General features: G+C 54.7%; 1 protein-coding gene across 1 annotated transcript in view; it reads right to left on the bottom strand.

Annotated features, from left to right (window-relative positions):
• SAG (S-antigen visual arrestin) overlaps positions 1-12093 on the bottom strand; it is a 29306-nt gene that overhangs the window by 6948 nt on the left and 10265 nt on the right. Inside the window, exons 5-11 of the mRNA XM_059054393.2 lie at positions 11423-11482; positions 8610-8686; positions 7524-7659; positions 6514-6598; positions 4677-4749; positions 2024-2161; positions 545-622 (exon numbers count right to left, since the gene is read on the bottom strand). Coding sequence (XP_058910376.1) covers positions 545-622; positions 2024-2161; positions 4677-4749; positions 6514-6598; positions 7524-7659; positions 8610-8686; positions 11423-11482 — 647 coding nt within the window. The remainder of the gene's footprint in view (positions 1-544; positions 623-2023; positions 2162-4676; positions 4750-6513; positions 6599-7523; positions 7660-8609; positions 8687-11422; positions 11483-12093) is intronic.

Here is a 12093-nt window from a genome sequence, read left to right as displayed (position 1 = left end):
CAGTGAGAGGCCCGCGTACCGCAAAAAAAAAAAAAAAAAAAAAAAGATAGGACACCATTTCTTCAGAACTCTGAGATAGTCGTGCTCTTGTATGAAGAGGAGACCCCCCCAGTCCTGTGGTTGCTCGCTGGGGAGGAAAGGCAGCCCCTTCCCGTCATGGATGGATGCCTCCTGAGAGGCAGGTGAACCAGGATGCACTGCGGGTCCCTTTCACAGCCGCCGGTCTTTTCTAAAGTACAATCAAACGCTCAACTGATTCTCCTGTTTTACATCCGCTTCCACACGTGAGGACAGGCACCACCCTTTTTGCCAAGTGGTACCAACGGCGAACGTGTTTCGCAGTCTGCTTTTCTACCTTTCCCCCCATAATGTTACATCAGGTAGAACTGTGAAACTAGACAGAGTCTCTCTAAAACTCTGCTATGTAATCGATAGAATTTGTGGACTTTTCTTGCTCTCTGTCTCCCAGTCACTCAGGAAAGAAGCCGTTCAGACTACTGATGGCCCAGCTAGAGCAGGCAGAGCACTCGAGTTGGACACTCACCCTGACACCGTGAGCTTCACCTTGATCTGGTAAGACACCAGGATCCCCATGACGGTTCTGTCTATGCCCTCCTTTATGCTGCTCAAACAGAAAAGAGAAACAGAAGAATGCAGGGAGGGGAGAGTCGGGAAGCAAAAACCGGATGAGTCAACCCCACCTCTCCCCACTGCGTCATCCAGGCTCCGCCGTGTCCTCTACCGTGGGGGGCGCTGGAAGGCAGCCCTGACGCTGGGTGAAAGGGGGGCTCGGGATTCGGGGTGGGCTTTGCTCTGCCATTAACTGACCCGGCGACCTTGGCTGAAGCTCTCATTCTGGTGGAACCTCAATTTCCTTATCTGTGAAATGAGTATAACTTCACCTTCCTCACAAAAGCATGGAGAGACTGGCATGTTTATAAACTACTCCGTGAACCACAAAAGATCTTTACAAACGCAGCGCGCCGCTGTGGATGTCGTGATTCCTTCGCCCTCGAGCTTGCGGATCTAGGGCGCCAGTCTCCCTACTCGGCTCTCTGCCAGAGCATCACAGATGTGCTTTAGAATCTAACACACCAACTGGCAAATCATCCTCAGAAAATCCTTTGACTCCCAAGATCCTGCTTTCGGCCCAACGTTCGTTGACCCTGCGGTTCCTCCCGGAGCTACGGGGTCAGGGCGGGCAAAGGTGAGAGCTCTTCCCGATGGCATCACCTGGAACTGATCGCTGGGGCCTTGGAACACACAGGGGTGGAGGGGGAGATGGCAGCGAAGGGCCCGAGCCTGGGTGGCAGCTCCTACCCCAAACCCTCAGGGCTCACCAGCAGACACGCTGCTGGGAACGGAAGCCCCGGAGGATGGTGAGGAATGACAGGGCTGCTTGACGCAGAAGCTTCCTTCGAGTTTTTCCTGGATCTGCTGGCTCAGTGCGGCATGGTTCTCTGAGCAGGGTCAGCGTATCAGTGCTTATTTTCATTTAAATTGAACTGACCTCTGTAGCCCTCAGGACCTCCTATTCTTTACCTTTCCTGACGGAAACGCATAAAGGACATTTCCATCATTCGTGGAGCCAGCTGGGGTACTCAGTTCATATGCTCAGGGCTCTACCCTAGCTAATGATATTTTTGAAGGTAATAGCTGACATTTCTGGAGCACTTACTGTGTGCCAGGCACCACATTGTACATGGACTGTCTCACATAACCCTCAAAACCTCTCTCTGAGGAGCTGTCGGTCCCACACTTTAGAGACAGGAAAACTGAGGTTCTCAAGACAGCTCCAGTTATCTCCCCAGGGTGGCCCAGACAGCAAGCAGGGGAGCTGGGGCTCAGCACAAGGCCCAGAGCTGTAGCCACTGTGTCACAGCAGGGGTGGGAGCGGGGGTCCCTGCTTGAGGCCCCGAGCACGTGCTTTGCCACCAGGCTGCGCGTGCACGCCGGGAGCCCAGGGCTGGGACGGGGAGGGGGCGTAGACCGGCGCCGCCCCAGCACTGAGTCTGGGGCTCACATGGTGCTGGAGGCAAGGTTCGTGTCCTCGTGCTTGATTTTCCCGTCCAGGGCGATGCCCCTTCTCTCGCGGTTGTTAGCCAGCAAGGGCACCAGGGTCAGCGTCGTGGTCAAGGTGCTGTTTGGCGGCACTTTTTCCCTGCAGGAAGGAACACAGAGAGCAGATCTAGCTGACTGCTCTTACAGCCTTGAAGCCGCCGTCGCCCCCACGGGACCCTGTGTGCCATCGAGCATTTTCTAGAACCCACGTTCCCTGCGACTCAATGGGAAAGATAGTCCAGGTGGCTGTGCCTTTGCCCTGTGAGAAGAATAGCATTAGTGACGTCTCAAAACAGGCTGGCGGCAACGTTAGAACGTTTCTCGAGCCCCTCGGCCTGCTCTGATCGCTGAATTTCTAGAATGTCTCGTGGGGTGAAGTGAGACTGGCCCAAGAGTCAGGGACCACACCCCGTCTCCTCCTGAGACTTCGTGAAGCACACACTGGGCTGCAGGGCCAACCGGCCAGTGCCAGCAACAAGGCCAGGCCGGGAGTCAGCACTGTCGGGGATCTACGTGTGCCCGGGGAGCAGGGGCACCAGAAGGCCCGGGTCCTCCACTGTGAGCCGTTCAGATGGGGCGGCTCCGGGGGCCCGGGGGCAGCTAGGGCAGAGCAGCGCGGTCTCCCCAGGCCGGGCAGCAAGCCCGGCTCCCCGAACAGCACCTGAGGCTGGAGAGTTGGCTCTGCCACTCTCCCACGTGCTGACCCCCGGCCTGGGCCAACAGCCGCCATGCCGCCGCCTGCCCTCTCTGACCCCAGAGCCCAGGCGAGCCGTGTCTGTGCTCCTGGCACACCCTCTGTCCTTGTGCCCAGCCAGGAGAAGGCCGGGCCCTGAAAACACTGTCCGGGAGGCAGCCTCGGGCCCTTTCCCCAGCCTGCCACCGTCGGCATGGCTCCCCTCCTCCATCTCCCTGGGGAGTTGAAGGCCGCTGTGTCTTCTCTGGCCTCCAAGTGCACACAGGGGGCTCCTGGGCCTATGCCCTTTACAGAACACTGCTTGAGCCCAAGGTGGCCCACATCCCTGCCTCCGGGCCCTGGCAGAACTTCTCTTAATGAACTTAGCTTGGCAGCAGAGTGACAGGAGCAGAAGTTACACTGGAAAGGTAGTTGTAGCAGTGAGGGGCCCCGGGATGGGGCTTGGACGATGGCCTTTCCTGCGGCAGCCCTTGCCGGAGGCCTATGCCGAGGCCTGGGGCCAGAGTCCCGCCCGGCCACTTCCCGGCACCTTGGGGATTGGGACTGGATGGTGGGCTGCAGCTTGGGTGTCAGGTCCGACCTGGTTCCCAGGAGGCCTGCCCGCCGGGGCCCCCGAAGCCCCACTTGCAATCTCCCTGCCTCCCACCCTTCTGAGTGTATCAGAGGATGGTTCCCGGTTTTCTGGGAGTCCTTGATGCAAAATGTATCCAAGAGCCATAAAGAGGACCAGGTGATGGGGTGTATTAGGGGAAGACTCAGCTGGGGGCCCGTTTCCCCTATCATTGTCGGGCACCTGCCAAAAGGGGGGCCAGGAAGATGCCCAGGACACAAGGGCGTTCAAGGACACCGCCTAAAAGGTCGAGCAGACCCCAGGCGTGGCCCCAAGGAGACAGTCAGTGAGTTATGGCTCTTTCCTTCCTCTCTCCTCTCTAGACCTATAAGTAAACGTAGGTCAGGATCTGCTTTAAGTAACAGTTTATCCTAAAGTCGCCTTTTAAATATCACGCAATATTATCTTTGCTGAATCAGCTGTCCTTTCTCAACCCCCTCCCCGAACCCCCATTCCTCTAACCGTGATAGTATTTTTTGCATACAACAAGGCTTAGAAAAAACACCTTCCCAAGCAATCCTCTCTGGGGGAAGGCATAACCCCCAGAAGCCTGTGTGCTTCATGAACCTGACTGCCTAGCACAAAGCAAAACTGGTTAGATCTCTCACTCCACCATGAAGAAGCCATCACAGGATTCCCATTTGTTTTTAATATCTTTTTAAAAAAAATTTATTTGGCTGCGCTGGGACTTAGTTGTGGCACGCAGGATCTTTAGTTGCAGCACGTGGCATCTAGTTCCCTGACCAGGGATCAAACCCGGGCCCCCTGCACTGGGAGCACGGAGTCTTAGCCACTGGACCACCTGGGAAATCCTCCTATTTGTTTTTTATTCTAACGAAGGGAGGAAAGTCACTAACAACAAGTGGCTGAGAACTGATATATCATCCTAATCCAGTTGTCATTGGTATCAGATTTTCAAGTTGCGGAGAAGATCAAAAGATAGGGAACGCTTGACTGGGCTGACAGGTCATTTGATTTTCTGCTCTGGGGGCAGAAACAGTATCAAATTCCTACCCACTTATCCAAGGATCAATAGAAAGTTCTAGACATTCCCACTGTGACGTCTCAGCCTTTATTTCTCTCCTCTCCATCATTCCTCAGCTTGACCCAGCTCTCGGAATTCTTGTTAGTGAGCACAGGATCAAGATGCTAACTTTCTCTGCAGTCCTTGAAGTGAGAACAGGGGAAGGAAGTGGAAAGCTGGGAAGCTAGCTGACCATATTCTACTTCCTTCTTCAGCAATGACCAAAACGGGAACTTGACAGAGAAGCTGGAGCCGCCCAGGAAACAGAAACCCAACCCACTACTCACTGTGTTTCCTCCATGGCCACCGGCTTGGTGTAATAATCACTCGAGTAGAGAACCACGTTGGCCACTTGTTCCACTGCAAAGGGGGGACAGGATAGGGTGACTTGGTGCGGAGTCCTGCGTGGGGCCTTCCAGGGGACACGGTTGGTCTTCCCTAATGGCCATCTGAGTGCACCTCTCAGGCTCGGCATTAAGGCTGAGATTTCTGTTCTGTCCTCAGGCCACTTCCATTCACCAATAACCTGCTCTGTGTCAGCCCTACCCATGAGCCTGTCTCCTAAAACTGCACCTCCTGGGAGACTCCTCCTCCCTGCTGAGCTCAGGGCACATCCGTGGGTATCCTTCCAAGGCCCACAGCCTCCCAGTGTCCCACAACTCACCATGTGCTACTCTCTTTCCCCAAATACACTCCCTTCCAACCTTCTCTATCTTATTTAATGAGCATCTCCTTCGGGTGTCCAAGCTACAAACCACCTGGAGGCAGCCCAGGGTTGATTTGGGGGTGTAGCGTGGCGGATAGGAAGGTGGGCTCTGGTGCCAGACCACTTGGGCTCACATTCCAGCTTAGCCGTCTGCTGTGGGGTAATTACTGAGCTCCTCTAAGCCTCAGTTTCCCCATCAGCAAAACGAGAATGATAATTGCATCTAACTTATATGGTTGTTGTGATGATTAAAAAGATGATTTTTCATCTCCATTAAAATCAAATTTGAGAATCAGAAAATCAGTTTGTGTGAAGCACTCAGCACAGTGATCGGCCTACAGAAAGTTCTTAACATCTTGCTGCAGAAATTCAACAGCTTCTTTCAAAAATTAGGGGCTTTGATGTTAGAATTCATAAAACTTTGAGAAATAATTTAAAATCTAAGTATCAAATGATACTTTCTCAATCCTGCTTCTTGGTGGAATACTGTATTGACACTACATACAACAACGCTAAACAAATAATGCCAGGTCCTACAAAGACTTAAGGGCATAAGAACTAAAGCAACGTAAAAACAAAGCCATAAAGTAAGCATGTATATTAGCATCAAGAAAAGTCTAGAATTTTTTGGTATGTATGCATCAAATTCCCGAGCCTTCTCTATGATGGATAAGAGGGAAAGAGGAACGTGGTATGTGGCATTTAGGGTGACCAAGCATCCTGGTCTGCCTGGGACTGGCCCCATTTTAGCACTGAAAGTCCTGCATCCTTGGTCCTGGTCAACCCGGGATGCTTGGCCACCCTAACACACCGTGAGTCTAACTCCGTCTCAGTCACTGAGTGTCTGAGGGAGAAGGGAACAGAGAGGTCTCCCTCCCAGGTCATTTTATCATGTCTTTTTTTTACATCACCCATATAAGACCAAGATCTAGGAGCATCGCGTGCACTTTGACGCCCTTTGAGATGAGGAAGTGTGTAGGACCAGCAAGCGGGAGGCGCACCTCCTGAGTATTCGGGAGGCTTGGCCATCACATCGTGGTGCCTCAGCAATAGCAGTAACAGCAGGGATTACCACTTACAAAGCACGCCCGCGGGGTCAATCAGTACCTAACGAAAGCTGGGAAGCTAGTCCGGGAACACAGCCGTGGCTGCCCGCTAGATCCCAAGAGGACGTGCCCAGCTCAAGCCCACAGGGGAGCCCAGGGTTCCCAGGCCAAGGCTCCCCACTACACTGTGCAGAGAGAAAACTCCTCCCGCACCTACCCCGAGACCTGGCACAGGGGCCCCTCCAGGAAGGCGTGACAAGGAAGGACAGGAAGACGCCCTGTCAGGGATGCCGTCCCAGGACGGAAGACACCCCTAGGCTGGGGTTGCGCGAGCTGCAGGAGAGGACACCTTCCCCCCCCCCGAGGTCCTACCTAGCGCTTTAATCTTCTTCACCGTCTTCTCTGTATTATTGGTAATGGTCACAGTCACAGGAATGGGTTCCCCGTGGTAATAGATCTGAAGAAGTCAACAGATAAGTCAGAAAAGGGGAAGAGGGTGTGGCCATATCTTGTTACATTCATCTCAGCCCTTTAACTGGAATAAAAGCGGCTGAATGCCCACACTTCCAAGGAAGACAAGGTGATGGCATCACGTTTCCTGTGCAGAAGGGTCTGGAGCAGGTTCTACCCCATCTGTGGGAGGCTGAGGCGGATGATGGGGGCTCCAGCCCCAAAGCCCGAGTCCTGAGAGTCACGCAGAGTTAGCCCCGGGGGTCTTGAGTGGAATCATGAGGTTATTGGGGGCAGAATAAGTGAAATGAGGGGAGATCAGCGGGGAAGCCCAGAGGCAGAGCTTGCCCAGCAGTGACTCTGTGGGATCTAGCCCAGGTGCTCGCGCGTGCGCGCGCGCACACACACACACACACACACACACACACACACACACACACACACACACACACCACACACACACACACAGTCTGCTGGCCGACGTGTGTGCACGACTCTTGTCGACCAGAGGGACCAGAGACAGCCTTGGCCAGTGTTTCTTCATCTTTTTCCGCCCTGATTTTCACACATGACATGGTCACCCCCTCACCGTTACTGCCAAACTTAAGTTTGCAGAGAAGTAAACAATTTGTTAACACCACACCCACTGACGACACACTAGTAAAGAGGCCCCTGGGGGCAGACAGGGGAAAAGACAGCCTGGGCTGGGGGTATGGGAAACCCGCCACCTCCAAGTGGTCGGGACCCGCAGTGAGTGGAATGCAATCCTGTTTGGCCCTACCCTAAGGGTCACGTTTACTGGCTCCAAATTATGAAAAAAGCCAGTCGTCCCCAAATGCTGGTGCTTAAACCATCGCTGCGCCCAAGACTGCCTGCAGCACACCCCCCGCAGAGGGCCTGGCAGGCTGTCCCCAGGCCGGCTCCACAGTCACCTCTTTGCTGAGGGAGACGGCGAGGTGCAGGGGCTTGTCGGACATGAAGAACTGCCAGGAGGCCTCCGCTTGGGGCTGGGGACCCATCTCTTGCGGCGCATGCTGTACCTTCCGGATCAGCAAACGCACAGAGCTCCTGTGGATGAAAGGTCACCGACGGTTCCCCGGATCAGAGCCTGGGCCTCCTCGGGACGGCCTCCCAGGCCCCCCTCCCCATCCCCAGGCTGGGATCCCTCAGGGATGCTGCCGATGGATGCAGGATGGGCCGGTAGGGGGATCAGGCCTGGGGGCGGGGCCTGGTGGGTGGCGTGGACCAGTCAGCTCTCCAAGGGTCCCTCTCACCCTCTGGTAGGACCCCGGCTTGGCCTCCTCTCGGGTGAAGCTGACGTGGGGACGTGTGCCTATGTGACAGGCTTCAAAACTCTCTACAGATGCGATGCCCTGTTATTGCTGTTTGGTGTAAGTGTCCATAGGTGTGAACGTTGAGCGTGTAGAGAAAGTATTGAGGGCACAACTAGAAACCTCGTTCAGGAACAAGAAAAATGAGCACGTGAGCCTGGGAGTACAGGAGGCATGGGAGTCACAGCTTAATGCGCAGAGAGAGCTGCTGTTTGGGGGGATGACAGCATTGGGGGTATAGATACCTCGGGGTGTGGATAGCAGATAGTGGTGTAACTGATTACACGACGTAACGAATGTACTTAATGCCACTGAATTGTACACTTGACGATGGTTAAAATGGTAAACTTCATGTTATGTATATTTTACTGCAACAAAGAAATTACAAAAGAAGAAGAAAAGGAAAGAAAGGGGGGACCTGGAGGCTCTTAAGGGCTTACGTGAGTCCTTGAGGTTGCCAACTCCCCTGTCATTTTCTTTTGTTCCCCCCCCCAGATGGTCAGCCATTGTCCCCCACCCCCTGTGGAGATGGTTCATCTGGACGGTCCTGACCTGGGGAGGCTCCATCACCCGGCCACTGTAGCCCTGCGGGGAGACTCTGACACTCGGACATAAAGTGAGGGGCGGTCTCTCATCCCCAGCCCTTCCCCCCAGACCCCTCACATATTCCCACAGCTACACTCTTACTTCTTGGGAATTTTGTCCTCTTCCGTATCTGTGCTGGGTGTGGCAAAGGCTTTGACCTCGAAGTCGACCCCACAGCACTGCAGGGGCAAGAGAACAGACAGGGCTGCGGTCAGCAGCTCCCTTCCGGGAGCCAGGATGGGGGTCACAGCTCCCGCAGGGGATGTTACGTGGCAAGTTCTTTTTCTGTCTTGGCCATATCCTTTTCCGAGTTGCACCATTATGACTAGCTTTGGAAGTGTGCTAGTGAAGAAAGAATGGCGTTAGCTGGAGGACAGCGCCACGGGCTCCAAGGCCCCAGTGAAGGTCCCCCAGCCTGCAGGATGAGTCCCGCCAGTAGCTGCAGAGCATGACTCAGGCATCCTGGCTGCTCCTAGCCTCTCACCACCTCACACGGCGGCCAGCCCACCCCCCATTTAGCCGTCCTTCTCAGAAGTGACCCTGTGTGCAAGTTACTGACGGTCCACTGCCTACAGCAGGAGGCAGGAGCAGCGCTCACAGGGCTGGCGGGGGTCCGTGGACGCCTGTGCCGGGGCTCCAATGCCCTACGCCAGCGGGCAGCTGCTGTGCAGCTGCAGCCAGGCGTGGCCAGGCTGTCACAGGGACCCGGTGCTGGCAGCTCTCCCAACTTTTGAAAAGAAGCTGGAAATGGAATTTGGAATGAAGGCTCCTGGTTTTTAAATTAACTGGATTAAAAAATGTGGCGTGGGTGGAGCAGATGCATCTGCGGGCCCCTTCGGCCCCCAGCCCCAGAGTGAACCCCCCGTGAGCTCGCTCCTCTGTTGTGTTAACACGAGGTGGGCGGGGGTGGGCCCTCCACCAGCTGCCCACAGAGTGACAGTAGCACGTAAGCCACGGTCTTACTGGTTCTGCAAAACTGTGGAATCGCAACAACTCTAAACCCTGGGTTGAAAATAAATACACACCGTTACCCTCCAGCACCTGGAGCTCTTAGCCACGCCTCCTCTCTGCTCGCCCCCCTCCGCTCCCACCGCTTGCTGCTCCCTGCACCCGCCAAGCCCTTCCACCTGTCTATCCTGGGCACGTGCTGTTCCTTCCTTCTGAAACGCTTGACGCCTCTCTCTCCTTTTATACTAGCCCAGCTCACAGGCCTCCTCAGCTGTGAGGCCCCCAGGGCCCCTGCTGCACTGATGGCTCCTCCCCCGGGACAGAGGGAAGGGTGGCCCTCTGGCTGGTAGAGTGTCCCCCCACTCTGATCGAGTGGCCTCCTCCACCTTCCTGCCCACATCCCTGTTTTCCTGGCCCGGGGGCTTTCAAAGGTTTCAGGCCACCGCCCACGGTAAGAAGGAAAGTTCACTGTGAGGCCCGGTAAACAGATGCTCACGCGTGAAGCCATGCTCGTGAACTAGCACGTATCTATGCTGTGTGCGATGTGCTCTGAGCTCCCATGCTGTTCCACTTCATGCCATTCCATTTTCTTTCTTCAATGCCATCTCGGATCCACCGCACCGATTTCACAAACCACTAATGGGGTAGGACCCCCAAGTTGAAAATCATGGCCCCGGACCCTCGGTCATCCAGGTACGGATATGCCAGCCTCCGCCCTCATTGGCTGTCTTTTTATTTTCCAGCTTCCTCCCTCGTGACTCCCTCAGGCCTGTAGCCCCTGGGTCCCAGCACCTTTCCCTCTCTCCTTGCGTCCGCACTGCCCTCCCTCCTCGCCTAGAGTCCCCAGTGCACCGGGGTCACAGCTCTCTTGCACACACGGCCCCTTTGCTTCTCGCCTTTCAGAGCTCAACCCCACTCTCAGCTCAGTGGCCAGAGTGAGATCCTCTACAGACCCAAGTCAGAGCCTTCTGTGTGTGGGGGGGGGGGGGGGGAGGGATAAATCGGGAGATTGGGACTGACATATACACACTCCTGTATATAAAATAGATAACTAATAAGGACCTACTGTACAGCACAGGGACCTCTACTCAGTGCCCTGTAATGGATATATGTATATGGATAACTGATTCACTTTGCAGCACAGCAGAAACTAACACATTGTAAATTCGCGATATTCCAATAAAAATTAAAAAAAAAAAAAAAGAACCTACTGTGCAGAGCCCGCCAGCGGCTCCCATCTCACTCAGAGAAAGTTCCAGTCATTGCAATAGTGTACGAGGCCCTTCCTGACCTGGCCGCACCGCCCCACTCCTCTCAGACCTGCCCCCACCATTCACCCCAGCTCCTCCTGCTTCACAAGCAGCACTCACTGGGCATGACGCTCCCCCCTGCCTCCGTGGCTCTCCCAAGGCTGGAGGGGCTCCTCCTTTGCCCCGTCAGAGAGCCCTTCCCTAAGCTGCCCGGACAAGCACCACCAGGTCCTCCCTCAGCTCTCTGAGCCTCTTGTTCTCCACGGATGGGCCGCATAGGGATTTGCTATTTGGCTTTCGCCTGTTTCTCTCCCCAAGTGAGACCCACGAGGGGAGAGACCTACTGTTTCGCTCACAGGGCTGCTCCTGGTTAGGAATTGCTGAAGACAAGTGATACGCCAATTATACTGTCTCTCTACTTTTGCACATGTCTGCAATTTCCCACAGGAAAAGCCCGTGCGCCACAACTACTGAGCCCACGTGCCACAACTACTGAGCCTGTGTGCCACAGCTACTGAAGCCTGCGCGCCTAGATCCCATGATGCACAACAAGAGAAGCCACCATAACGGGAAGCCCGCACACTCCAACGAAGAGTAGCCCCCGCTCGCCACGACTAGAGAAAGCCTGCACGCAGCAACCAAGACCCAACGCAGCCAAAAAAAAAAAAAGTCTTTTGAAGGAATGAATGAATCCCTGGCATTTCTTCTGGAACCAACCTTGTCCACATCTTGTGGAGCTGGCTGCAGCATCACCGAGCAGGGTAAGTAGTCGGGAAACTGTGGAAAGAAACAACAGATCATTTCTTTCAGAGAATGTCATTCCACGTGTATTCTACCATCATCGTGCACAAATTGAAAAATGAAGATGAGAAGCAAGAAAAAGGAAAACATATTCACGTGTGTTCCCAACACCTGGAGTGGCGTGAGCACAACCTCCCGAGTGTCCCACGTCACCCTCACACAGACACGTACGTGCCTGTGTAGTTTTACAGAAGTGAGACAAGGGATGCTCGTGTCCTGCGGTCTAGTTTGCTCCCATCACCGACCCTAACCCTGCTCAGGATGAGTGTGACCGTTTTCCATGCTGGGAGATGTAGTTCCGCGCCACCATTTTTAAGGCTCCAGTTACACCACTTTTTATTTTTTTTGGCCACTGCCACATGGCTGGCCGGGATCTTAGTTCCCCAACCAGGGACTGAACCTGGGCCCTTGGCAGTGAGAGCGCAGAGTCCTAAACACTGGACCGCCGGGGAATTCCCCCGTGAATTCCCCCACATTTAATCCAGCCAGTTTCCTTTGTTGGCTGCCCTCCGTCAGGTGGTCTTTACTCTGTTGCCATTGTCACCAAGGCTGCATAAACATCCTTCAGCCACCTTAGCACGCTTTTA

This window comes from Kogia breviceps, chromosome 2 (assembly GCF_026419965.1).
Source record: "Kogia breviceps isolate mKogBre1 chromosome 2, mKogBre1 haplotype 1, whole genome shotgun sequence".
NCBI classification, from domain to species: domain Eukaryota; kingdom Metazoa; phylum Chordata; class Mammalia; order Artiodactyla; family Physeteridae; genus Kogia; species Kogia breviceps.
Note: the sequence above shows the minus strand (reverse complement) of the source record. Positions and strands in the feature narration are given on the sequence as shown.